Source organism: Pleuronectes platessa, chromosome 7 (assembly GCF_947347685.1).
Source record: "Pleuronectes platessa chromosome 7, fPlePla1.1, whole genome shotgun sequence".
Taxonomy (NCBI): Eukaryota; Metazoa; Chordata; class Actinopteri; order Pleuronectiformes; family Pleuronectidae; genus Pleuronectes; species Pleuronectes platessa.
The window spans coordinates 18,015,887-18,043,786 of NC_070632.1; the positions used below are offsets into that span (position 1 = coordinate 18,015,887).

Consider the following 27,900-nt stretch of genomic DNA (forward strand, 5'->3'; position numbering starts at 1 on the left):
AGAAATAGACTAATACAATGAGGGTGTGGCCTTGAAAAAAGAGTTTAGTTAAAGGCACTTGTGATTAAAAAAGATTTCAGTCTGGATTTAAAAGTTGATGGAACATTCCTGAGACCACCAGGCGGGTGATTCCAGTGCTGCATAGGGACAAAAGGCTGCCTCTCCTAGTTTAGTCTGTGCCCTGGGCAACACTCGCAGACCAGTAGTTCAAGATTTACATCCATTTAATTGTATTGTATTATTTGCTTGCTTGATTAATAATGTTGTTTTGTGAAAGAGGGGCAGATTATATAAGATTATTCTTCTTTCTTATTCTTCTTTCTCTCTGCACAGTTAACATTAGTTTCACCAGTGTTCAGTGAGTAAGATTATCTTCTGACCTGTAGTACTGACTCTGTGTTACTGAGCACTAAAGTATTCAAAACCTGTTCTTACAATGTTAAGAAATACATTTTAAAGTTCTGGATCCAGATCCAAGACAAAAACTCATCACTTACTGTGACACTGTTCTAACATCCCACCAAATGTAATCAAACTGACCAAAAAATGTGATTTTCTCGCCCTGGCTTTGTCAATTAAAAACTCTGTTGTGTTCACTGTCCTATTTCACTTCAGGTACGATATTAATTTGGCGCTTAGAGAATTATTTTCCTCCTTCCTCATTTACCTGAGCAAAACATTCTCCCTTCACATTTTCTCAAACTCTTCCTGAGCAACAATCTCTCCACCTTTGGATCGGCCTCACAAAACAGTTTAAACATTCACTCTCTTCTGGGGCTGCGGCCAGAATCCAAGTGGGAAAAAACCAGAGCAAACAGGAGGCTGCATACTTTCCGGCAAAACTTTACACAGCGGTAGAGAAGACGGCCTTGTTGAGGTGCCCACTTCAGCTGCAGGAGACGTTTGGCAAGAAGACCCTGCTCTGGCTCTGGGCCCTGGTTTATTGCATGTCACTTTTATCCCAGACATGTCGGTGCTTTTGCTGTTTGGCCTCCATCTTTAGTTCATGTATCAACCAGACAAGTGGTTAATGTTCGGCCTGTTGTGTAATTTCAACAGCGAGCCCTTAGTTTAACTATAAAAACTGCCCCAGGCCCATGTCACCTGGCCAAAAGCAAATGTTAGATCCTTGGTGTCACCTCACTTTTTTTAAGCGACATGCAGAAAAACGTGTTCAAAGAAGCAGAATAAGATAATTAAGTCAGAATTGAATCCACTGCTGCCTCCAGTTTATTGGACTCATCGTCTTATCAGATCTACTCGGTCACTCCCTCCCTCCTCTGACAGGCTCTCAATCATCCTCAGGGATCCCTCCCTACCTCTCTCACACAGATCTCACTCACCTCTCTCCCTCCTGGTGTCGTCCACATCCTGTACATCAACACTGGAGACCTGGAGCTAAAGATGTCCTGCACGTATGCAACCGTCCTGGCTCTCCTCGCCGTGCTCCTCGCACTCTCCTGTGAGTCTCATGCAGGAGAATGTTGGATTTGGGTTTTTGGCTTTGTGGACATGTGGATTTTTCCCCTTTAGGTTTAGACACACTTACAACAGCTGTTTATTGTCTTTATTTTTCACACACAAAAGCTCAGATTGTGTGTTTTCTCATGTTTTGCTCTCTGACCCAGTGTCTCTGGAGGCCGAGTCTGCAGCTGTGCCCAGCAGCACAAGCAGCACTACGGATCCACAAGGTGAAGAGCTGCATCAGCCGCACTGCTCCATCCCTTCATCCTCTTTCTGTCTTTATCCCTTCATGTTGTGAGCTGAACCTCCTCCTGCTTCCACTGCAGGTCCGCTGAGGAGAGTTTTCATGAAGGAGGTCGATGCCTCAAATTTCTTCAGGAGACGCACCAGGCGGGGAGCAAAGTCCCAGGATGAGATTAACGGTGAGTTTAATTCAGGTTGTATATAGCCGGCCAAGATGAGCGAGTGTGTGTGTGTGTGTGTGTGTGTGTGTGTGTGTGTTTGTGGTCATCGGTACTTAATTATATAAGTACACATTTTGGCAACAGATGTACTCATTTCCACACTTCTATTTGCCAGAATGGACGTCATCATAATCATCATAATATCCAAATATTGTTATTAATGATGACTCACAAGAAATCATTTATCCTACTTAATCATTCAGTTTTAAAATTATTATTATGATTGAAAAGAATTTTGACTCAACGCACTTGTCTACAAAACTTTATGCATTAACAAGACGTTTGTTTTACCTCTTAAAACAAAGAAATCTGCAGAGGAGCTTTAAGAAATCTTTATGTTTCGCCTGCTTTTCTCTGATATTGTTTGATTTATTGTAATTTTAATAGACAATTTAACAGCTTGCTCAGTCACAACAGATACAAGTTAGTTTGGCACATTTAAAGTGGCTTAGATCAACGTGAACTGTGCCTATAAAAAAATCATACATCAAATAAATCCAGTGTTCCTCGTAAATGTTTGCATATGGGCAAACTGCTGTACGAGTATCAACAAAATTCCTCACTGGAAGACACTTTTAATGTCCTTTTAAGGAATTTTTCTTGCTCAGTGGATTCTTAAATAAGGCCGAAAGAAAGTTCAGATTTGTAATCTCTTAATAGAACTGAACAGGTGGCATCGGATATTATGACCCCAGTGATGGATTTATCTCTTCCTTTATTAAATCTTAAATTAGCTGCTCAGTAATAAATTCAAAAACTTGTTAAAGCACAGATATTTTGTAGTCTGAACAGGTTTACTGTGGACTAAATGTTTGTCTGTGGCGTCCAGCAGCTGTTTTCGAATGATCGCAGCAGAGACCACCTCCAACCTGTCTGAGCTCGGCCTCCTCCTCTGCTGGAGGCTGCAGCAGGAGCCACAGGGCAGCATGGAGCTCTCTCTCTCTCTCTCTCTCACACACACACACACACACACACACACACACACAGGACATACACAGGAATAGAGGAATAGTGTCAATATTTTCATAAAAAGTTATGTGAAAATTCACATGCTGCACAGTGTTTGACATTCTCAGGGGGTTTAAAAGCTCTGTTATGTACAGTTCTACCAGCAGAAAGGTGAGAGAACACACACACACACTCACACACTCACACACACACACACACACACACACACAAAAACACACACACACATCTTTGCACTTCTAGCTTAGTGAGGACACTCATTGGCATAATACATTCCCGAGCCCCTTACCCTAACTTTAACCAACCAAACTATTTTTGTTTATAATTGTAACTTACCCTAACCCTGAAACCAAGTCTTAACCAGGTCAAACTGCCCTCGCTCTGTCGGGTCTATGCTTAAAATGGCCCTCACAAAGATAGAAGTACAGCAACTCGACACACTGCCTCTCTGAATTGGAGTTGTGTAACAGGCTGTAGGGTTGTGTGCAGCAACAGCAACAAGAAACTTTGTGCCGTTAAAGGAGAAACAAATGAACACGGTGGCGGACGAGTGAGTGGGTGAGCATTTGGAATGTGCCGACATACAGGCGGAGAGGGGTCAGAGAGACACCAAGTAAAAAAGTGAGAGAAATAAACTGTGCTCACTCTCCTGCTGCCTAATGACACAAAAGCACAACAACACTCCTGCAGGTAGATGAAATTTGGAAAAGAAAGCATTTGATGTATGTATTATCTCTTTCAGTGGGTAGATAGATAGTGGTTGGCTGACATAAATTCTATTCAATATAATTTCTTCTGAAAGTGAATAGTCTCTAGCAATCAATCTGTAATCCTGAGACTTTATAATCTGTATTCAACCAAGTGGCTGGAATTCCCAAGATGAGCTCATGCACAAACTTGTGTAAGGAATCCTGGCTAAAGGTCAAAGGTCATCACCAGACTTTGGAAAAGGTTAGCGTTAGCGTGGCGATTCGGAACCTCTGCAATATCAGCCAATGGCATGACATAACGGCTACTTTAAACGCCCTGTGGTCTCCTTCATGTGTCCAGTCTCACTGCTCAGAGGTCACATGGCCGTCCACAGTCCTCAACCTCACTTCTCTGTATCTGTTTGAGACCTAAACCAAGTTTAAAATACAAAAATACTACCAATGTTTGAGATGAAGAACAGTATCTGCAAAATCCTCGTTCTTATCCTCGTAAGATCCTTGTATCTTATCTATCTTATCTTATCTGTGCAAAGGGAATTCTGAATTATAGCTGAAGCTAATATTGGGCTTAAGCCGTCGGAGTTAAAGAAACCTGGTGGGTCCCTTCCAGAGAGACAGTCTTTTATTTTGCCTTGAAAACCGTGAACCTCTCCCTTAGCTTTGCTGTCTACCCACACAAATCTTTCTGGAAGGAGGATGAAAAGATGAGACATGAGTCACTAGCCGCTCTCCTACACTCGGGGATCCAGGTTTTGTGTGTTGGCCTTGGACACAATCAGCGTCTATGAATCACAGCTTCAACACACATTCAAGCTGTGTGAAGTTCAGGGCTTTGTTTCTCCTCATTCACTGATTCAGGTGTGTGATGTTTTGTCATCGTCGTGTTGGTTTCAGCGTGTGTGTCTCCACTTGTTGAATTGAAACTGTTGCAGTTTTATCAGTTGAGTCAAGGAGGTTACGTTTGTGATTTGCGTTAGCAGGATTAAGCAAAAACTACTCAGATGATTTTCAGGGGATGGGTGGGGCACGACCCAAAGAACAACAGATTTAGTTTTAGATCCAGAATTAGTTTATTTTTCTAAATTATGCAGTGAGTTTCTTTACATTTTCAAATACTTCAAAATAATTCATCTCTGATCTCTTGTCTAATCTCTCTTAGGCAAACTAGACGGCTGAAGTGACAATTAACTTCTGTATTACTTATATGATGTGACATGACATGACATGACATGACATGCCATGATATGATGTGACCTGATAAAATATGAAATGAAATGACATGATCTGATAATTCCCTCCTCTGTGCTTGCAGCTGAGCAGCGGCTGGTTTTGGCTGCAGACGAGCGCAGAAGAGAGTTTCACGAGGAGCAGAGGAACGAGTTTGAGAACTACGCTGAGGAGGATAACGATGGTACGTGAACTCCTCACATCCGATGCACGCAGCCGAGTTCAATCCAAGCATCGGGTTAATTCATCCGGCAAAAAATCATCTCTAATATTCCAGAGCAAGACGAGAGGACCAGAGCGAGCACCGAGCAGTGGAGGGAGTTTCACTACGACGGGATGCATCCTCCCCAGGAGTACAACCGTCCCTCCGTCTGAGATACAGTGAGAGAGGAGAGATGTGAGGCTGTGAGCTGGAAGGAACCAAAGACTGAGAAGAAACGTCTTGATCTACACAGCGATGCTTCTCACCACACACCCTGACAGCTGCACAGTAAAGACCTCACACACAGAATGAAATGTTTGAAATCCTTTTTTTAATCCTTGTGTTGCTGATATTGGCTTTATGTCTTAGTTGTTTGGGCTCCCACTGACTTCACTGCTTATTGTATGAAATAAATAGTAATGATTCTTCTTCTACACTTCTAAACTGCCAAACCAAAGCAGCAATAGTTTTGCCTTTTTCAGGGGTTCAACTAACAATTATTTTTATTGTTGATTAACTAAGTGTTTATATTCATGATTGATTGATGTGTTTTTGGTCTGGAAAATGTCAGAAGGCAGTGCGAAATAACTGTTTCGTAAATTCCAGGGTGAAGTCATTTGAATTTCTTGTTTGGTCCAACAAACCGCCCCAAAAGCAAAGACAGTCAATTATTGTCGACAAAGACAAAGACAACCAGCAAATAGTCACATCTCAGGAGTTGGAACCAGGGTTTCTTTTGTTTTTTTCGGCATTCCCGACTACAGGAACCGAAGTGAAAAGAAACCGAATTAAACCTTTTCAGGATTATAATGGGGATTTGTTGCTAAGAACAGTAATGTCAACATCAACCACAGATATTCAGTATAGGCCCCATATCTATGAACCAGAGTGTTTTTTTTACTGCAGCATGTTTAAAAAGAAATTCTCTGACAATTACATTTAAATAAATACCCTAAAAGTCAACCTGATAAAAGGTTAGGAAAGTATTTTGTTGTAGCTGTTTTAGGAGTCCTGAGTTAAATAGTTATAGGGTTTTTCAAAACCCACATTACTCACATATGTTTGTGACATATTTACGTACTTCTAATGACATTAGATAAAAATATCAAACATTTGAGTCTATATACAGCTCGGCAAAAAAAATAAGACTACACTACATTCCAGTGTCTGTTGACTTGAAATGAAATTTGCAGGATAAATGTTGTTTAAGGAATAGATCAAATTTGTTTATTTTACTCAAACACAATCTTAGAGGTCTAATAATTCCTCGGTCTATGAATACAAATATTTAAAAGTCTATTAATTCTTTCCAGGTAGAGGTATATAATCTACATTAAATAACAACTTCCAATATAATAGATGTGGGAATACATTAACTAACTTGATATTTACTCTCTATCAAAGAACCAATGACACATATGGATCAGCCTCTTTTTTTTAATACATGATCTCTACAACTCCACAGAACAAAATATAATACATGCATGCTGAAGGGCATTAAATGCACCATATGATGTTTTCTTTTGGTGTTTTTTTTTTGAGAGGGAATACAAAATAATAAACACTCATGACCCAAGCAAACTGTGTGGTTGAGATTTGTATTTACACATTCACAATCCAACATTTTTTTTTGAATAAGTCAAGATGGCGTAGCCCTTGATATTGGGCATGTTCTGGGGTAGGGTCCCCCCGCCCTCGTTCGTATGAAAATACAGGATCCACAGAGAGAACCCAAAGACAGACCCCTTCTCTTTTCTGTGTGAACGAGGGAGAGAGAGACAGGGAGAGAGAGAGAGAGCAGGAGAACGAGTCTTTCTGCTAAATTCAACAGGCTGGTATGAAAGCACAGTGATTAAACACAGAGAGAGAAAGTGACCCGTTTCCAGACCAAACACTTTATGAGCGGAAGCAGAGCACGATATCTTCACCACTCAACTGTACAATATATTGACCATGGGAGCAAATTTGATACATTTGCATTCATTTGTCATTTTCCTTTTTTCTTGTTTACTGCAGACATGAATTCACACTTCAAACACATTCTTTAAATCTGTAATTTAAGGTTTGTCGTGGGGCGTTCACCATGTGTGTGATACATGATGTTCATATATTAGTAATGATGGCTTTAAGGGTCCTTTGTCAGCCTCAATGGCACATTAGAATAATATGCACAATTTGGAGTAATGATGGTCTTAAGGAATGACAAAAATGTGCTCAACATAACAAGGGGAACAACAAAAAAGTGGGAAAACTGAAAATTTGGTTTATAAAGAAATAAATAAATTTATAAATAAAAAATAAACTGAAAGAAAGGGAAACTGAATGTACCCTTTTTTCTTTTTTTTTTACCCCAGACATGAATGTGAACACGAGAATGTGCTTTAAATCTGTAATTCAAGGTTTTCACCCATTCAGTGAGAGTTAGATGATGCTCATATTAAACCCAGAGACAATAACATGCAGGATTTGGAGGGTTTTTCTTCTCAGCTCTTTCACTTTCCCCCTCAGCAGCAGCATCTGGTGTTTTGGACAGATTCATGTCGGAGCACATCCCTGAGAACTGCTCACAGAGCGACAACCCGTGGTCGCCCTCCTGTGGTCAAGGAGGACTTCACAGTCACGTTAAAGAGAATCAATCAAACATAACAGTGATTACAAATAAGCAACTATCACATATCTTGTCTTTATCATTTAAAGCCATAACTTTTCAGTTCAGTTGAAGGTTTCTACATTTACACATTTCTCAAAGTGATATTTTTTAAGAAAAGTCATAATGTAAGAAAATAAATAATCCGATGCATTTAGTGCAACGCAGCTTCACCCTCAGCGTTCACACTCCCTGACCACAGCACACCACCCTGCTCGTTTTTCTCATCCACACACTTTAAAGCAAAGAGGTTACACACAGCGTCACACAGTTGGAGGGTCATGACCCTGTGAGCCATTGGAGCAAATACCACATCAAATGTACGCGCGGTCAAAAACGACGAGAAGTTCAGAGTGCAGATGATGTCACGATTACTTCACCACATCTTGAAGCTTATGTTTCACTTATCACTCCACAGTATAGTTCTAGGCAGGATATTTACACAAGGCATACAGAGGAGCGTCCAATCGCAAGACGCTCAGTCAGAAAGACAGCAGCTTCAGTGAAGAGTTTCCCTTTGGTGGGGCACTGCACACCAGCAGGTTGTTTGTCCCACCATGATGCAGCCTGAACATGGCTTCCCTCAACAACTTCTGCTCAACTTCTCCCCCTCCGTACTTCGGGGTCTGTATGACAGTGGGAAGCCAGGCAGCGGGGTGCCGGGCTTACAGCCATGGTAAATGGAGCTGAAACGAACGCTCCTTAAATTCCTCCCGTGTTTGGCAGAAACAGGTGGGAGGCCGCGGGATGGGCAAACTGGGCGACGACATCGAATCACGAGGCCTGGGATGGTTTGATCCCGTCTCAAAGCTCCGTGGTCTCCCAGCTCACCTCCCGCGGAACCTGGCGTCATTTAGTCCCCGTGTTAATGACGGTAACGGTGGAGGGTCGGGGCCGTGACGGCTCGGCCACCACGGAGGGTTCCTCTCGCACAGGAGAGGGGACGTCCGAGTCCTGATTCTGCACTTTAACAGCAGATGGCAGAGGAGCTATTGGAGGACCTATGGGACAGAATATGTGCAACATAAGGAATTGTCACTAACTTAAGTTTGGTTAAAAAGTAGCAGCGATTCAAGTTAAAATGATGATTATTCTATATATTTATAAATTTTAACAAATCCTATGTCTCAATTTGTAATAATAATAATTAAAATGTCACACACTTTTTTTTCGAAATAAACCAAATAATATGTCATTCCTGACATAGTAAATATTATACATGGTAGAGACCCTCTTGTGATGGGATCATATCAGCTGCTACGCCTTCTGACCCATGAGTACTAAGCAGATGTGATATACTACAGCATACACAACAGTTGTAAAATATTATTATAATCATTATAATTTGGCTTAAAAATAGATTCAAGATCAGTTAAATCTATAAAGTAATTTTAAATGATTAAATTCTAAACAAATAAGACTTAAAAAGGTGAGAAACTGGTGGAAACTCCATTGTAACTTCTCTAATTGTGTGTTTTGTTTGATCACAAGGTTTTTAATTATAATGAATTTAAATAAATTGAAGCAGCAAAGTCTTGCATTTGAAAAACTGAAACCAGCAAACGTATCAACAAATTTGTCAAGTAATAGTTTCAACACTGAAGCACAGAGATACGGCGCAACTGAGTGAGCTTGATTTTTAAAAGCTCTTGTGTTAAACTACACTCTCACCAGAAGCACAAACATATGGCTCATCTCAAGCCCAGTTTAGTCTGTTGGACTGAAAATGACGCCTCAAGAGCTTTTCAAACAGTTGCCAGTGAGTTTAAAGGAGACGGCAGCAGAGTGAACAGAGCTGAGCTGAGTGCCCTAACAAGTTGGACATGACCATATCTACAGAGAGCGTCTGAAGCATAACTCACAGTCCTTCGGGGAGAGCGGGGCGCCGTCCACAGACTGGCTCTTGGCTGGAGCTCGGCTCTGGGGGTTGGCCTCAGAGCTGTTGCTGGAGACGCTGCTGCCAAAGCTGGTTCCCAGCTGCAGACGCCTCATGTGGCGGATCACAGCCGTCGCATTAAAGGCTTGCTGTGAGGAGAGAGTGTAAACAGAAGAGTGGGACACCAGAGACAGATTCTTCTTCATGTATTTGCAACACTAAAAAAACGTTTTCAGACATGGCCTCCCGGGGATGTGTGGAGAATTATGCCCAGACTTTCTCCAGAGGTTTCCGTTTAAACACTAACATCGCTAGAGGAGATTCTCTGCTAATACGCGTTCACAACAGAAAGTTCAATATAAATTCTGCTGATTTTGTTTACAGTATATCAACCCTTATCACTAGAAACTCTCTTGACATCTTCGCCTGTTTTTTTTAAGTGTGTGGCACCACTTTTTCATCCTGAGATATATGTTTTTTTTTCAGATTTAATATTTCTTGGGTAAAACTAAGAAAGACCACATCAAGGACTCACCCTCCATTTGCTTTTGGCGAAGTTTTTCCGAATCTGTCGGCTGACAGATTCATGTATGTTCTTGCAGAGAGCTGTGCCTCCAGCAATCCTGAAAATTAAAGTCAAGTCCCTTTAGGCCATGTAGATAACAATTCACACATACAAGCACTGCATTGCACAACTGATTTATATTTGTATGTGTTATAACCTGGTAATCCATCCTCATTCTGTTTTCCTATTTGCTCCCATCACTTATTTTAGCGCAATGTGTTTTTTCCGGAGCTCATTCGCCGCATCACTTTCTCCCACATTCATCATAATATCTCCTTGTCAATGAAACCCATTCCTCTCTGCTGCGAACACTTGTTACTGGTGTCACAAGCCACATATTAGGATCAGAGGGACCACCTGCCCAGCAGCCGAAAGACCCATTACTGTCTAACAGACGTGTTCATATTGGCTGCTTCGGCCGGAGACAGCAGCCCACGCTGCTCACAGCTCGCTCTCATTACCTCCAGCTCGGGCCTGGAAAAACATCCTAATTGTTCATTAAAGCTTTTTACATTCTTTAAGGATCCTTCAGGACACCAGACGCTAATTGGCAGCCATTCATTCAGCAGATTTCTCTCTGAGGGCTGCCGGTGGCGAGCAGAGGTGGGTTTCGCGGCACGGAGCCATGGCGACAGATGACAGTGGGAGGACATGCTCTCTATGACAAATGCGCAAGCCCGGCAATCTGCGTCATACTGTTGTTTAATTGCACCGGGACGTGTGGTTCCCTGTGATTGTCTGGGCGGAGCGCAGTGTGTCGCGGTTGGTTACTCACCAGGGGTGCTCAAGGGCCTGGTCACACGTGAATCTCTTCTCTGGGTCCTTCTCCATTAGGAAGCTGATGAAGTCTTTGGCTATGAAAGCAATCGAAAAGGTCAAGAGCACATCCAGGAAGTTGTATACTGTGCAGATTGTAAAGCCTTGTGATCTTTAAAAAAGTGAACTTGACTTAAGAGGAAGCAGGAAATGCCATGTGGGACCTTATGAGCGATGGCAGATTTCCACAAGAATTTATAAACATAACCAAAAAAGCTAAAATAAATAAATGACCGGAAAAACCAAGATTCAAATGAATTACAAGAATAATCTTCTAAAAAAATCTGGTTTACTGTAAGATTGGCACTTATCTATAAATATATAGAAACTATTATAATTGCAGTCATTCTGCATTTAAGTACTTATTATCACGCTGATGTCCGAGCTAACATTTTTCCAGTAAATTTGGGTTTAAATAGTTATTTAATGGCATACAGGGGGAGGCATCATTCATCTTTATATACAATCTACCTTCTTTGCTCAACACTGACACCACCTGCACGATTAAAGACTAATGTCCCTTATTTGTTGTATTGTTTACTGTCAGTTCAGGGGCTCCAAAATAGAATGTGCTTCCTTGAATTTACAAGGAAACTGCAGAACCTGTGATTCAGAGTTGTCACAATATATTTCAACATATTCAACACAAGCAGTCGGACGTATCTCACCAGAGTCTGATATATCATCCCAGTACGGTGCGTCAAACTCGTAGTCCGCCTTGAGGATCTGCTCAAAGAGCTTGGAGTCGTTTTCGTCGTAGAAAGGTGGGTAACCACAAAGCCTGAGAACATGAAGATGGATGATTGCACAACAATAGGTTGTGTGAGCACCGTCATCCAGCTGGTGTTAGAAACTTTAACCCAAATCTAAAAAGGATTTGCTGTGGGCCTTTAATCTCATTCACTGGCAGTTTGATTTCATGCAGCATGCTACAGGAGATGGTTCAGAGGGATTACGGAGACTACATGGAGTCTAAGAGGGGAAGAAATAGGACAAAACACTCATTTTCATATGATATGGAAAAAAACTGGACATGCAAATTGCAGATATGCAACATAAATCCATAACACAACCCACACCCTGTACATTTAAGTTGTCTCCAGATTATGAAACAGTATGAAATTATTACATAACCACCATCAGACAGAAGAACTATTTGCGGGAGCATCAGAATCTCTTCCACTACATGACATTCATATTCATCATCCCCACAAGTGGAAAATGAGGCCTGGGATTTTCTTTTTGCAAACGTGAAGCATCACTTTATCGAATTATTTGAGTGGCTTTGTGTAACACTTTCCACTACAAACTTTATAGGTTGTGTAAAATAAAATGAGCAGCATAAATGATTCTCACTGATGTGTTGATGTGTTTCACAATTTTAGCCACGGTTTTAATGAGACTCCAGAGAAGGGTCGGTCTGCTGCTGCGTCTGGACATCACCTTTTAACTCTTTGGTGATGTTCATTACTTTTAATTTAGGGCCTTCAAAACTTAAAAAAAATGATTTGTCCAGTTCTTTGATTCACGATCAAACACTAAAAACAATAAGAAAATGTAATAAAATAAGCTGTATTTCAAATCCTTACAATAAACTTATCATCAGAATATATTGTTTGAATAAGTCAGCACAATATCAGACTTACCTAACCATTTTATAGGAACAGGAAATAATAACATGTGATGCTAGTTGTTAATCAAACTGCGATGTTGGTGTCACTAAACAACATGATTTAATACAAACCATGTGATCAAAAAACCAACTTAGAATCAGTGTGTAGTATATGAGACTTGTTTGTTTTACAATTCTAATCTGGTTATCCACCTTGTGATGTTCATCTATAACTTTAAATTCATGTATGGTTAGGTAGCTTTTGACAAAGAGGTTTTTCATCTCAGTCAGCTTTCCCTGGTTGTTTCTGATCTGATTTAAGGTTTCCTTGTTTAAAATGTTCAAATACAGAATACAATAATCAGGTAATTCCAGTGCATATGTATTTATGTTTTAAATGAAGCACTTACAGAATATAAGCGATGACCCCGATGGACCAGCAGTCCACAGCTTTACTGTAGGGCTTCTGAGCCAAAACCTCAGGAGCTGGAACAAAGAAATATCGTTGTAAATGGTCAGAAACACTAATATTCATTCAGTGACCATTGCAATTCACCAGGACACAGAGGCTGGAGACAAATGTGAATGTTTGGTGTTTTGCCTGTGGCAGATGGCGGAGGTTAACCTGTGACTACTTGGATTAGCTCATGTTTAGTCAACTAATTATCTCAGAGCGAGTTTCCACCACAGCGAAGAGCTCAAAGTGCATCCTCACCCACGTATCCCGGAGTCCCGCAGGCGGTGGCCATCACGTCACCTGTTCCCTCCATCTTGGAGAGGCCAAAGTCACTGATCATGATCTTTGACTCATCATGAGGACTGAAGTACAGCAGGTTCTCAGGCTGAAAACAAAAAGAAAGAGTCTCACAGGCTTGTGTTTTTTTTTTCTTTAATTAATTTCAGTCGCACAGATGGTAAGATGCCAGACAGATGTGAAACAAAAGTTATAAAGTTCATCCAGATGGCTTCATCACCTTTACTGAGGTTGAAAAAGCCCTGACATTTAGCCTCTGTGGGTGATCCACATACAGTAGTTAGTGAATCACTCACACAGGTGACAGGGCTTTCTCTTCTCTGTAGGATGTAAAACATTTTGAAGTCCTCAACAACAAATGCAGATGATTCTGTGATATTAAATACTGTTGATACCTTTAGGTCTCTGTGCACTATGCCCATAGAATGTAGATAGTTGACCGCATCCAAAACCTGCCGGATGAGTCGACTGGCATCCATCTCTGTGTAGAAGCCCTTTTCCACAATGCGGTCAAACAGCTCACCTCCAGACACACTGCCAGCACACACACAAAACCACGACCAGGTTTATAAAATGATAAAAACCAATTAAAACGAATTGCTTTCAAAAAGTCAGGCAACTGACAAATGGAGGAAGTGGAGATGCGTCGTCCTTATTTATATACAGTCTATATATATAATGCCTATGAGCTCCTGTAAACCACAATCACTTATTATATTATCACTTAAAATGTTCAAATGGTGTGTTTTGTGAAATGTGCTTTTGTTTTGACCCTCACCGTCACCATATTACCTGGAAAGGAAACTATCTTAGACGCAACTTGTGAAATTGGTAAAACATTTTTTTTTCAAGCACCAGACAGAATATTGTTTTCATCCGGATGCTGATCGGAGTCTGGAAACTTTTAGAACAAGAATAAGTGTGCGACAGATTCTTAGCTTAGGGACTCACGTCATTATAATACCTGAGAGACACGACCAGAGAATGGTCTCAAACCTCAGCTTGTCATCACACTTTAGATTTAGATGCTGTAGGACAATTTAAATTGAATTATTCAATATAAAGTTGGTCAAACTTTTCCTTATCTTTCCAGTCATCAGTAAAGCTAAGCCAACTGGTCATGACTCCAGCTTCATACTCATGGTACACATCGTAATCGTCTCGTGAATCAGCTGTCATTACGAACTTAAATACTCTAATTTCCTAAAATTCAAAATGATTTTCTTTAAAGATACAACGTGCAACAATTCTTCATTAAAATGTATAAACACAATTAGAGCTATGATATGTATTTTGCTGACTTGTTAAGTGACAATGATGAAACCCAGAGAAAGCCACAATTGTATTAAAGGAAACAGGACGTTTCACTTTGGTTGTGTTTGACTGCGTCATGTGGCTTTGCTATAACATCTGGAGCAAACAACGTATGACGAAGGAAGAACACACTGCTAGCCAGTTCACCAGTTACCCAGTCTGCAGTCTTTTCTTTCCAGCGTTTGTATTTGTCACTCTTAATGGATCACAATTATTTATTCCCCGTTACGTACTGGGAATAAGTTGCGTCAGGAAGATTTTCATTGGCAATGGTGGGCATTCGTTATTGTTATTATTGAGAGACCCCTAGTGGCTGAAGTAACATATTGTGCCTTTAATGTATTTATTCCCTAATGTAAAGTTCTGGTCCAGCATTGTATTCATAATTAACTTCATTTGCTCCCTCTGTTTGTGTGTGTAATACGATCGATCTCCAGCCAATCATTGTATTCACTGAGACGTGCAGGTGAGGACGAAAATCCCTCGAGGACTTTACCCGAAGCAGATGCAGGACAAATGGGAGACAAAGAGCTGAGCTACACAAAGAGGTGAGCTGATATACTTACAGCTGCATGATGAGGTACAAGTGGTTTGAGCTCTCGTAGATGTCCTCCAGAGCCACGATGTTCTCATGCTTTATCCTGGAGGAGAAAACAAAAGCACTTGGTTTGCTCTTGGCCTACGTTTCGTTAAAACAGGCCCCTGATGAGATGCAGTTAGACGTTTCCTTTGTTAGAACCATGCCCTTCCACCTCAAACCCCTTGTTCCTTTGCTTCTTTTGTTCTCTGTGTATGTTTGTGCACGTGTGTCTTCTTGCTTGTCAAAAAAAAAAATTAACCTGGCAAAGCTTATCATTCACCTAAAGGAGAAAATCTTAATTGAGTGATGGAGAGCAGGAGAGCAGGGTGGGGGTTGTTCTCGGAGGATGCTAATCAATGAGTGCTAACTCCCCCCTCAGTCAGCTGGGGAACCTAAAGGAGAGAATGGGACGTGGATGTAAACGCTTGGAGTCTGTGTCCAGGCAACCAACATGTAAGGTTTAAGCTAATGAAAAAATAAATAAATGAGCCTCTGCCAGGAGATGTGCAGATGACAGATGGGCAGGTGGCTGACAAAGAATAGGTGAAGGGGGGGGGGGGGGGGGGGGGGGGGGGGTAGTGTAGGCAGGAAGCGGCGGGGAGCGTCTCAGTGTTCACAACTTCCTCCCGGTCGCAGGTTTGGGGACGTTACAGATACAAGGAGGGAGAATGAGGACAGAGAGGGAATAGAAGGAATTACACATCAGAAGAGAGAGAGAGAGAGAGAGAGAGAGAGAGAGAGAGAGAGAGAGAGAGAGAGAGAGAGAGAGAGAGAGAGAGAGACGGGAAAAAAGGAAGAAGTCAGAGGATAGCAACTGTAGCCAGGCAACTACACCCAACAACTGGCATGCTCACTTCAGGAGTGACTGATAACTGAGCTCCTCGGTGGAATCACAGAATCAGGCCTCGAAGAAGGACGGGGTGTCGCCTACTGTCAATGCAATCCTGTCATGCCCCGTGTAGGTGTGTGTGTGAGAATGCGAGTGTGATGACCCAAAATGGTGGATAGATGAGACTCGATAAGGACGTCACTCAAGCCGGACTGTTGAAAATGGCGTTTCAAAATGATCCCAGTCCTTTCGAATCCCCTTCCAGACTAACGCTCCTGAAAATACTCATGGACACTGGGAACGTGCACGCCAATGTACACAGGAACAATTTGGTTGTTGTTTGCAGATTGTTCGAATAATAGCTCGTCTCCTAGCACACACAGCAGGGTCAGAAACTTTAGCAATTAGTTATCCATGTTGTGTTCTACACCGGTAGCTGGGGCAACACCCTTTTTTCCCGGAGAGGGGTCATGTGATAGGAGCTTGATGGATCCCAATCAGCAAGTGGTTGTGAGCGTCTATGTCAGTGTTTCTAAACATCTCAGTTTCTGCTCGTCCAGAGAACAGAAACCCCTGAAACAGGAACAGCAGCGTTTCTCCAAACTTCTCAATTTTAGCAGCTCTAAAACTCTGGAGTAGAGTAGATGGGAGGCGTATCACAAGCAGAGTGGACGGGCTTTCAAATGAAAAGGGAGTATTCTGGATGTAGCCTGAGTGGCATCTGTGTCTCATCTCAGAGAGCAGACCGACACACAAGCTCTACCCCCCAGAGGAAGCACACAAAGTGGTGTTCCTCTCCTGCAAACTCCCCCACAGGCTCAGTCAAGCGGCACCTACTTCCTCAGCACGGCGATTTCATTTTCGATGCTCGTCTCCTTCCCCTTCAGTGCTTTTTTGGGGATGCACTTGATCGCCACCATCTTTCCCGTGGTCTTCTCCCGGGCCATCACCACTTCTGAAAACGCGCCCCTGCGGGAGAGACAGAGGAGAGGCGTTAGTCCTCCTTCACATGCGCTGGGGCAATATTGACACAGAAAAAAACCTATCGTGGGCGAGTACATACAGGGCACTCAGAGGCGGACAGGCCAGAATACACAAACAGCATATTGTGGATATTTACTAAGAACTGGCTAAAGTCCCTGACTAAAGCCAACAGCCATCCGCACTGACTTACGCTCGGTGCTCGTGTGAGGCCGAAAGCATGGCAAACACTTTTAAAACACCCATTTAGATCGGCAGATAGCGTGTCCGCCTCGGCCATCTGTCCCCGAACGCGAGAGCCCTAAAAACAAATACTGAATTAAGGGAATATTTGCTTAAGCAATCTGTATCTGTTGCTATGATACCACATTGAGTCCACCTTAAATCTTGCCGAGCACGCAGCATGATTGCTTCCCCCCCCACTTCTTGTTTTTGTTACACGTCTTCCCAAAAAAACTGTTTTTTACCCTCCGCCTCAGGATGGTTTGAGGTGAAGATCTTAGAAGAGGCTTGGTGTTTTGAGTTGCGCAGGGTCACTGGACCAGAACAGGTCATACGATCTAAAATAATAAAATAATCCCGGATTATTACTGATGAAACCGCGGTGAAGGCTCAGCAAAATGTGTCGGGACAAGAAAATAAAATGTTACCCGAGATGGAGTTTTAGATTTTCTTGACTGGCTCCACAGCTCATAAAACCATGAGTGATTTATTTGACTTATCCATTAAATTAGTTTGTTGTCTCCATGTTTTTTTTTAAACACAAACTGAGCTGCTCACAAAGTTTTACTTTGACATGAGACACAGGGTCTTGCAATAAACTTCTATTCCCAATCATTTCATTATCTATTTAGAGCTCTCTTGTAAATGTTTAAGTAAATAAAAGGATGAGCCCACGGAACAAAAACATGTCCAACATTAAAAACATTTTAAACAGATAAACTACATGAATACAAATGAAATGGATGCTTGAGGAGGGGAGGTGGCACAGCAAGACATGGAACAGGATGTGTAAATGCTTCATTTGCTTTAGTTTTGCTAACCTGCTCTCAGTGAGCCATGAATTTTCAGGTTTGCTGATTGTAATTGAGCTGTTTATGATGAAAGCTGGAGTATTGCGGCATTTCACAGAAAATGTTGTGATGAATATGAAAAGAAAAGTGGAGGACTTTCCACTTTTCCGACCTGATTTGTTGTTAAAGCCTGGCCTACCGACTCCTGCAGTTATAAGTTGGAGCATCCTCAGATTCACAAAAAATAAAGGGGTGATGTGATAAACCCCCTGAAGTGATTCACGAGACCGGCCCAACATCAGAAGGTCCATTATGTTCTCTCAGTTTCACCTGACGGGCTCTAAAGTCAGCACCGCTTGCTTCACTAAATCCTAATGTGGCCATCAAATCCACGCTAATCCCTCAATCCACCATCACACGACACAGGGGGGGAGGGTCAGTCAGAGCCACAACACACAGACACACACACACTACCTGGTCACAAAGCCCAGCCCCAGGTGTGATGAGGGGGAAGATGTTACAGCGGACAAAGAGAACTGAAAGGGGCTTGGAGCAAACGCCCTTCTGAGTTTGACCTCGCTCTGACATTTGGGACAATATGTAAACTCAAGTGCTCATGTGAAGGAGATGGTGCACTGCTCTCTGTGTCTGTAACAACACACACACACACACACACACACACACACACACACACACACACACACACACACACACACACACACACACACACACACACACACACACACACACACACACACACACACACACACACACACACACACACACACACACACACACACACACACACACACACCAGCTGCTGCCTTGGGGACAATGAGCATCATTTCTATTCAGTGCATGCTACCGACTTCTACAGCTGTGTGGACATTGTAGAGCAAAATTCCACCACCAGCAAGTGAGCTCTCACGCACGTTTATATTTTCAGAGCACGCCCTCTCCTCTCTGCAGCAGGAGACCCACACACAGCTGAAAACCACAGGAAACCTGCAAACTAACAGGGAGTATGGTTCGAGCACCATTTCGGTCCCCGTGCTCACCACACTGGCAAGCAGCAGCATCATTTCCTGTGAATGACAGCATGACAGAAACCGTGCGTGTGACTTCCCTCGCTCTCCCCCTGCATTCGGCTCGACAACAACGCTGCTGCTGCGAGCTCTCGCTCTATCAATTCACAATTCACAGAAGAGAAAGAGGTGCGATGTCTGTTAGAGACGTGCATATGGTGACGCTGCCGCCCACACGCGCTGTATCTGCACACGCATACACACACACAAAAGCCATGGTGACACATCCAACCACCATCGCACCTCGCTCCAGAGCTGAAATGATTAGTTCATCTAAAGAAAAGAAATTCATCAGCAACTGCTTTGAAAAAGTATTAATCCTCTCTGTTGTTCCTGAGCCACGACACCGAGCACTTGCTGGTTCCAGCATTTTAATTCATATCATTTTGGGCTTTATTTTAATGCTTTTATTTGATTAGAGTTTGTATTTCTGCTCAGGCCGAATACATCACTACTGGCTCCAAGTTCTATTATTTCATAGAATGACTGATTAATCAAAAATATGATTTGTAGATTATTTTAAAATTGAAAAATTTACTTTTCCCTTTCTTTCCCATTGTGAGATAGAGCATTATTCAACATTTTCATAAATTTCTCTGAACATATTTCATTGCTCTTAATGAAAGAAAAAAAGATGTTTAGCAGACTGATATCTATGAGTGTGTGCACTTGTGGTGCAGAACCCAATTAAAATCTGTATCTAGTGAATTTAAATGTGGTTTCATAAGGGGACTGTGTACCAGAACTGTAAAAATGAAAAAAAAAAAAGATTCTTGGATCCATTTCTTAATCTACAACCACCACAAAATGAAACGGGTTCTTCCCAGAAACCGTCCGCATCCTTCCCCCCAGTTTGCCGGAAATCTGTTTAGCTGTTTTTGCATAATCCTGTTTACAAGCCAACGAACAGAGGTGAAAACATGACCTCCTTAGAGGTAACAACCTATCTGACTTCTGGCTCACCCACTTCATCTCCACACTAATCCCTGATGTGATCTGGGGGTGCGCTAAGTAATGACAGAAGGCTCCACCTGTATTGATGCACGTCTCATTCTCCTATGTAAGATGAAGAATGATTGAATGGCTGCAAAATATGTTTCCAGTGTCACAGGCTGCACCAAGGATTCAGCACACTGACTCATGCTGCTGAATAATGATAGAAGCTGGACGGTCGTGATGGTGTTCTTCCACAGAGCTCCTGGATGAGCTGTGTGTGTCGCTCTGCCGTCACACACTGCACCACGCTGTGTGTGTGTGTGTGTGTGTGTGTGTGTGTGTGTGTGTGTGTGTGTGTGTGTGTGAGCCAAACGGGCTGACTCATGTGAGAACGTGGGCTGATTTCTTTGTGAAAACAGCCACCGATGCTGCAGATGCAAGAGTGTGGAGCCTCGTTTTGAATAATCCTCCAGGAAACTTTTCAGGCTTTGACCTCGGCTGGTCACCACTGGAGGTTAAGGAAATGCGCGGTGCTCTCCATGGAGGAAGCGTGTTTTTTAGGGGGTGGGGGTGTCTGCGACTGAGTCTGCCTTACTAACAATCAGCCGCGGTGTGTATATTGTGCTGCTGCGGAGTAATCACACTGAATCATCTTATGTAAGATGAATTACAGCCGCTCATTACACAATGTATGGAGAGGAAAAGTGGGACTCCAGATGGAGCCGCTGCCGCTGTGACCCACAGTGGTCAGAGTCGCCCATCAATGTGAAACATGATTTGATCAGTGTTTTGAAAAGATACAACATAATCTGATGCACGAAGTTTGTGAATAATGTGAATACAGGCAGGTACTGGATGATTGGAATGACAAATCACACACTTTTGTACATTTCGGCTGAAAGTCATCACAAAGTTGTACTGGCAACAGATTTACAATTACACAGAAAAACTAATTTAAACAGGCGTCCCAGCACCATCTGCTCGGCTGTGATAAACAACTCTGTCTACTCGGTTCTTTAAACTCCACTGTCAGCTGGACAAAATGTTTCTACGTTAACGTCAGTGTTATTCTCTTCAGCAACATCTGGAAAAAACTTATTCGAGTGCAATAATGGCTTTGCTCCTTCGGTTTACTATTGGGTTTTTCTGGGTTCTAAAGAATCATTACTAGAGTGGACAAACTGTTTAGATCCTTCAGTTAAGTCTGACGTTTAAGTAAAGATCCAGTGTAACCTCGGTGATACAGGATTATTGAAGACAATTCTAATATCAAATAGCATTGTTGTTAAAACCTCTCTGGTGGGAAATCAACATCAAGTAACTATGACAATATTATCTCTCTTTTGTTTTCTATCCTGCTATAACTGTTTCTCATGGGTTTACATGCAGTGCCAATATACCTGCAATAAGATAATTTTGTATCAGTATCGATCCATAGCCCAATCCTTACTCAAGTAAAGGTTGTGACTTTAAATCATTACAGAAAACTGTAAAGTATTAAGTACAAATGTGAAGTCAAAAGTATCAAACGGTAAAAGTGCTAATGATGCAGACACACTGTTTTCTGTCTGTGTAATACTGTTGCTGGTGTTTTAACAATTAGCATGAAGAATTCATCATCATATTTTATAGTATTATCTGTCGATTTACCATGTTAAGGCTGGCTACATTATTGGTCATAAACCCTGCCTCAAATGTTAGTGGATGGGACATGGACCAAACTGAAAATCTGAATAAATGTTAAATAAAATTCTCTCACATGATGTCTGTCGTTATTAAAAGTGTTATAATTTCCAGTTAGTTTGGTTTTATAGTTATTTGATGCTATAAAAAAAAGGGGGCGAAACGTCATGACTGACCACTGAGACTGACTTATGATTGGTCGAGAGCATGTATCCTAAATACCATGGCCCCCCCTCACGATCAGTGCTGCACAGACTCAGGCTGCATATGATATCAGAAGTGAAGATGGTGACTCAGGTATCCAGGATATTTTTGCTTCAGTTCCAAAGACTGAAGCTGACAACCATTAAAACACACTCTGGACCTATGGCGGCTTTCCAGGATAGTGCACCTTGTGTTCACCAGACTGTGCATCAAACACAGACAGATGGTCAGTTTACAGGCTGACATCACCCGTTAAAAAAAAAAATGGAAAGAAAAAGGGACAGTGGAGGTGGATATTTGGCAGAAACCCATGGTAAGTCAGAGAGAGGCTGCATTATGTTAATGAGGGTGATAACTGGCTCCTGTGCTTTGATACAGGACAGTCTAGTGCACTTCAACACTCAGAGTACAGCAGATCTCTCTCTGTAGGCATTCACATCGATGGGCATGAATACAAATGGGAACTCAGGAAATTACCACACACACACAGTTATTTGACTTTCCGTCATTACAGTCATGTCCTCCCACAGTGAATGGAGCTGGAGGACAGTGGTGGTGCAAAGTGGTCGGTGTAGCATCTCCTTCAAAAGGGTGCAACCAAGGACTTCCACCATCCTTGTTGCCTAGCTGCCATTTCCCCCCGCTTCAGGCAGCGTTCAAGGATCCAACCATTCACCGCAGTCTCCGCACAGGCTGTTTCAGAGGATGATCAATGCTCGAAGGAATGAGCAGATCTGACAAAGCTGACCCCGGCCTAGTCACATCCAGGGTCGGTTTAATATCAGATGTAGAGGCCTCTTCTTTCATTCACGTCAAACTCAGAAAAGGGGAAATTTACGTCTTGCTTAAAATAAATAAAGAATGATAAAGGTTGTAGCCTCAGTGGTTAAACAGAGAGATGAATGAGTGAGCTGCAGCTCCGCTCTGCTTGGCTCGGAGCCGACAGAGACAACTTTGGCTCTTTAATCTCAAAATGTGGGATTCTGCAAATACGTGGAAAAGCACTTAGACAGAATGCAATCAGACAGCATCGCTTTTAACCTACTACATTTTAATAAATAAAGCACTGCTGTAAATTGTTCCTCTCAGTAGTGAAGTGTCTGACCCACACTGGATTTTGAGGCAGTGAAGTTTTTGACCTCATGAGTACTTGGGGTGACACGTCTGTGCAAGCAAAACCTGAGGGGTTCATATCGTAACCGGTCTGTGTTTGAAACTATCACTTTAGTTTATATCCAGTGGTCATTGCTTTACTTGATTCATTAGCTTTAAATCTAAATGTATTTACTGCATTTATAAGGCTTTTACTGTGGCTCTTGTGTTTGCTATTTTGTGTTTTCTTGGTATCTTGTTTAATTTATTTTCTGTACTATATTTGAAATGAGGTCTCTATGTATGTACTCAAGTTAAAACAAAGGTTGACTAAATGAAAAAGGGTTGAACATTATCTAAAGGATCTTTGCATATAAAACGGAAAAATATATATAAATATCATATATCAACCCAATCATTATCAGTAAGGCTGTAATGGGTATTGAATTGGAAAAAGTTGGATTAATGAATCCTTAATCATCCATCAAGCTGTAACCTGAGACACACATTACAACAACCACTGTTGGGAACCCCAACACTTTGCCTGGGAGGGCGCTTGTGGTCAGGTTTCTTAATTTGCTTCAGAGTATCAGCAGCTTACGGGTCTGAAATTAGCAGCAGGGCGAGCGGCGGTGAGGAGGGAGGACTGGCTTCACTGGTGAAGATCTCATTAGCTTACAACATCTAAAGCCAGTAGAACACATGGCGGAGGAGTGAGGCCGAAGCATTACCACCACCGCTGCAGGTGTTCAGCTCCCAAGCTCCTCTTATTATCTGCTCAGTCATCACGTTCACACACACAGAGATACTGGCCTCCGGCTGCTGCACAAGTCCAACTCTTTGCTCTTTGCCGAATGTTCACAACAACGTGCATTTTGTTTTGGTTTAAATCCACAAATTCAAATGTTTCAGAAAACAAAACATCATAGTTGAGTTAAGCTGCAGCTTAAGGCAGCAGGAGGGTTGTAGGACCTGGAGCTGAACTGAACCATTTCAAACGGTTGGGCAGTTTACATCACATGTGTTAGATCCCATAAAACAACCTGAAAGTTTAGTGACTCAAAACTGTATCAGCAAAATAACTGAGAATTAAATCTGTTTGAAAAATGCCATAAAACATGTAATCGCCCGTATACCGCTGCAATCTCTGAGCCAATCGGCCATCGCATGAAAATAAAGTAGCGTTTGTATGTGTGTGACTGGGCCATTACCTGCGGGCAACCAAAGCCTGCTCAAACAGGATTGGTCAAACTAGAAACAGACACCATCAAATACTGTCCCTCACCTGCAGCTTTGCTGATTCACAATCTGTTTACAGAAGTGAAGACTTCTAAACTATAGTGGAGCACAAGTGCACGTGAATATAAATGAAAACTGAAAGCACAGTGCGCTTCTAAATGTACTTTCCAATGAAGCATTGAAACTGATTTCTTTAACTCGAGGCCTCTGCAGAGGGTCGGTCCCTGTTGGACACTGAGGGGAAACCCGTCATGGAACCTACAGAGAGTCAGAGTGGGAGGAAGAGGAGGACAAGGGGGAGGAGGAGGAGGAGGAGGGGGAGGATAATCTATCGCTCTTCCTCTGACCAACAGTCCTTCTTCATCCATTTTTAATCCTCAGGTAAAGCTGCTGAGTTGCTGGGATTTTCCTGCCGTGGCGACCTGTTGTGAAACACAGCGTGCAGCTACAAGGAGCTCCCTCATTAAGACACACAGGAACTAGTAAATGGGACTTAGGTAGAGTCAATCAGCACGACAACACTGCTGTGCAATATCTAACATACGGGCCGAGCTGAGACTAACAGGCCCCCAGAGATGTGTTGTTCTGTGTCGTGGGCGAGGGATGCGTGTTCCTCCAACCTGGCCATTGTGTGTGGACACAGTAAATCACGATGATTCACTGCTGTTATTCAGAGGCTCCTCGCACATAAATGAAAGCCTTGGGGAAATCAGAAGAGCCTCCAGGTAGGAATGTCTGACTGTTTAGCACAAACAGCTGAAGTGTCGAGTGCACTTCATGAATCACCAATCTGCCCGAGGACTTTATGATGCCGCTGCCGCTCAGGAAGAACAGGTCCATGGTCATGCTGAGCAAGGGTAGACTTTCACGGAATCAAGGGATGGGGAGGATAGCCAAGAGGATGTTCAATATTCTAAATTTACACACAGTAAGTTTGCATTTCTTACAACAGCGAGTGTGTTTGAATGTTTGGGAAATACCTCCTTCCCGGCTTAGCTATATCATAGTGACTAACGGAGGCCATTTTTGGCTCAGCTTGACATCAGATTCAGAGGCCAATTTAAAAAAAGGAAAAACAGACATTCCCCAGGGGAGACATGGGCCTCCCCCCTAATCCCAAACAACACAAACATCACCACATTAAATTACTCTCAGTCTAGGGAGAAGGGACATGACATCAAGGGATGAAGACCAGAGGGGGGAAAAGAGAAATGCACATTGGATGTGTGATAGCACCAAGCAATCCATCACAAGTCTGAAAGCCTGAGAGCTTGACCATATCTAGACCGAGGGGTCTTCTGTTCAGGGAACATTTGGAATCTCTTTCAGCAGCAAAGAAGACGAGACATGAAGTCAAAGCTCCCTTTATGACCAAGGTTGAACCTGGTGCTAGTGCTGGGCCTGTGCCAAGGCTAGAGCCAAGACAGAGCCATGTCACGTCAATCATAACTCTATACAGCTCAGATTTCTTTGCAACACTACACTTCAAGCACAACGTTGACAGTGGTGGACGACAGCTTCTCCTCGATTTGCACATTACTTGACGACCACAAAACAAGGAGTCAATTAAGCTGTTTTCTGGCAGGACCCCTGTTGGAACTCTGGAGACCAGGGTCCAGAGGTTACCTACACACATGCACAACTCAGTGGGAGATTCTTCACTAACACAGGCGTTCGAAACAGCAACAAATCCTCCGGAGGATTCAGGTGAGATGTGTCATCAACCCCCCCCTCCCACCCACACCCACACACACACACACACACACACACACCCACGCTAACTGTGAGTCAAGCAGGGGATATACTGCTGTGTTTTCACATCGGCCCCTCCGGAGTGTCTGTGGACTTTATGAGGACCGGAGAAACAAAGTTCAGTGCATGTATGAAAGCAACTAATGTTTTAGATTGTGTTATTGGTCTTGTTGGTCATGATGGTCCCACCCCCTTATGTAAGCAATTCTTCTTCTAGATTCAACAAGCGTTGATTCCAGAGCCGAACTAATTTTTCTGGCACTACTGGAGCCATGTTCCACGGCCGGCAAAAAACAAATTACCAGTTGGAGATTAGTCACTGGCTCCAAACCAGCGTTGAACCTGGAAATGGGTATTACAGCCCCTACAGGGGACCAAAAAACCCTCTGGAGTTCACCTCCAAGGGCAAGAGAACGATTTTAACCACAGTGGTCCTTAAAAACTATAACCACAAGTCAAATGAGACGGAGCTGGAGGACAGTTCTCATGACCACAGTTTTTAAATCCAAGATGAAGACACAACCCCAGACCCTCTGTTTCCATGTTGGAATAAGAAGAGTCACCACAGATGGTCCTTCAGAGCTGATTCCAGCGTGTGTGCATGCAAACGAGCCCTGTTCTCTCTATCACACGTGTTATGATGAACTGTGGAGGAGATGAATGGTTGCTTGTCTCTATGTGGCTTCAGCTCTGATCTGCAGTATCGTTTTTTCTTTTCTTTCTAATGAACCGTGACTGCTGCATGATGTCCCCTCTGTGAACAATCATCCGATGATGGTCCTGGCTGTGGTTTTAAGTTTAAAAAGGCCCAGTCTGTGTTCGGAGCCATGCTCGGTTACTTCTGCCCATATTCAACAGCTGTCTGTCTGTCAGTGAACCGTTCCCTTCCCGCTGATCGCTGCGGTGGGTTGTCATGTGTCTGGTGCATTCAAAGTTTCTGCGTTACTCACGTCCCGAGCACTTCCTTGAAGTCGAAGATGTTCTTGATATCGTCGACGTTCTTCTTCCAGGATCCATCGCCGCACTCGCCGTTCTCTCTCGCCATGGTGGTGGTGGTGGTGGGGGGGCGCGGGGATGAACAGAGAGGAGACGCCGCTGGCTGGGGTCGATCACCACACTCCTCTCATCCAGAAACACAAAAGCCACGGGAGGAAGGAGAAGTGGTGCGCTGGTATATCTCCGCTCACAGACTTCCTGGCTCTTTGTCAGCCCGTGCCGCTTCCTCGGCCCCCTGCATTCAGCCCAGCCCGGGGAGGGGAGGGAGGTCTGAGGGGTTATTTGACTAATCTGCCTGACGTAGCGGATCCCGAGCCTGAGCTTCCCCGCTGCTCAGATCACTGTGACAGGGAGGGGAAACACAGCCTCTCCTCTCTCCTCCTCCTCCTCCTCATCCACCGCCTCCTCCTCTTCCTAGCTCCTCCCGGCCGGGGTTCAGTCAGAGTCAAGCGGCTGCGCGGTGATCTGAGGTCGGGCTGCACCGTGGAGCCTCGGGGACGTCCCCGAGGTGGTTATAGCGATACGAGGAGGAGGAGGATGCTGCGCGCGTGTGTGTGTGTGTATGTGTGTGTGCGTGTGCGTGTGTGACAGATGCCTGAAGGATTCAAGTGTTCGCATTGCGCCAAATCACCGGTGTCAGGGTCTGTCTCAGCTCACATGCACGTTGACATGTTCACACCAGGTCTGGTTCAACGTGTTGTAAACAAACATGCTTTCATTTCAGGAGCGGCTCCTCGTACAGGCGACATAGGCGGTTGATGACCAGCATCATTTACCCCTGAACCAGCGCGGGGAAATGATGATGAAAATTTTTTTTGATGATGAAAATTTTTTTTTATATAAAATTAAATATAAAAAAATTTAATTTAATTAAATTATATTAAATAAATAAA

General features: G+C 43.0%; 2 protein-coding genes across 2 annotated transcripts; one reads left to right on the forward strand and one right to left on the reverse strand.

The window, feature by feature from the left end:
- Positions 1–1,354: 1,354 nt before the first annotated feature.
- On the forward strand, positions 1,355–6,569 carry ucmab (upper zone of growth plate and cartilage matrix associated b). The gene is made up of 5 exons (XM_053427317.1): positions 1,355–1,462; positions 1,629–1,691; positions 1,791–1,886; positions 4,917–5,015; positions 5,109–6,569. Exons 1-5 carry the CDS (start codon positions 1,405–1,407, stop codon positions 5,204–5,206), a joined length of 414 nt encoding a protein of 137 aa, XP_053283292.1. The 5' UTR covers positions 1,355–1,404; the 3' UTR covers positions 5,207–6,569.
- Positions 6,455–27,482, reverse strand: camk1db (calcium/calmodulin-dependent protein kinase 1Db). The gene is made up of 11 exons (XM_053427316.1): positions 26,962–27,482; positions 16,864–16,995; positions 15,184–15,258; positions 13,699–13,837; positions 13,265–13,391; positions 12,960–13,035; positions 11,606–11,718; positions 10,897–10,975; positions 10,092–10,179; positions 9,543–9,705; positions 6,455–8,681 (listed from the first exon to the last, which is right to left on the reverse strand). Exons 1-11 carry the CDS (start codon positions 27,054–27,056, stop codon positions 8,530–8,532), a joined length of 1,239 nt encoding a protein of 412 aa, XP_053283291.1. The 5' UTR covers positions 27,057–27,482; the 3' UTR covers positions 6,455–8,529.
- Positions 27,483–27,900: the final 418 nt, after the last annotated feature.

Coding starts and splice junctions, on each gene's coding strand:
- ucmab (XM_053427317.1), top strand. CDS start 1,405: ATGTCCTGCACGTATGCAACCGTCCTGGCTCTCCTCGCCGTGCTCCTC. Junction 1,463..1,628: donor CGTGCTCCTCGCACTCTCCT/GTGAGTCTCATG, acceptor TCTCTGACCCAG/TGTCTCTGGAGGCCGAGTCT. Junction 1,692..1,790: donor CAGCACTACGGATCCACAAG/GTGAAGAGCTGC, acceptor CTTCCACTGCAG/GTCCGCTGAGGAGAGTTTTC.
- camk1db (XM_053427316.1), bottom strand. CDS start 27,056: ATGGCGAGAGAGAACGGCGAGTGCGGCGATGGATCCTGGAAGAAGAAC. Junction 13,392..13,698: donor TAGTGCACAGAGACCTAAAG/GTATCAACAGTA, acceptor TTTTGTTTTCAG/CCTGAGAACCTGCTGTACTT. Junction 9,706..10,091: donor TCGCCAAAAGCAAATGGAGG/GTGAGTCCTTGA, acceptor CTCTCCTCACAG/CAAGCCTTTAATGCGACGGC.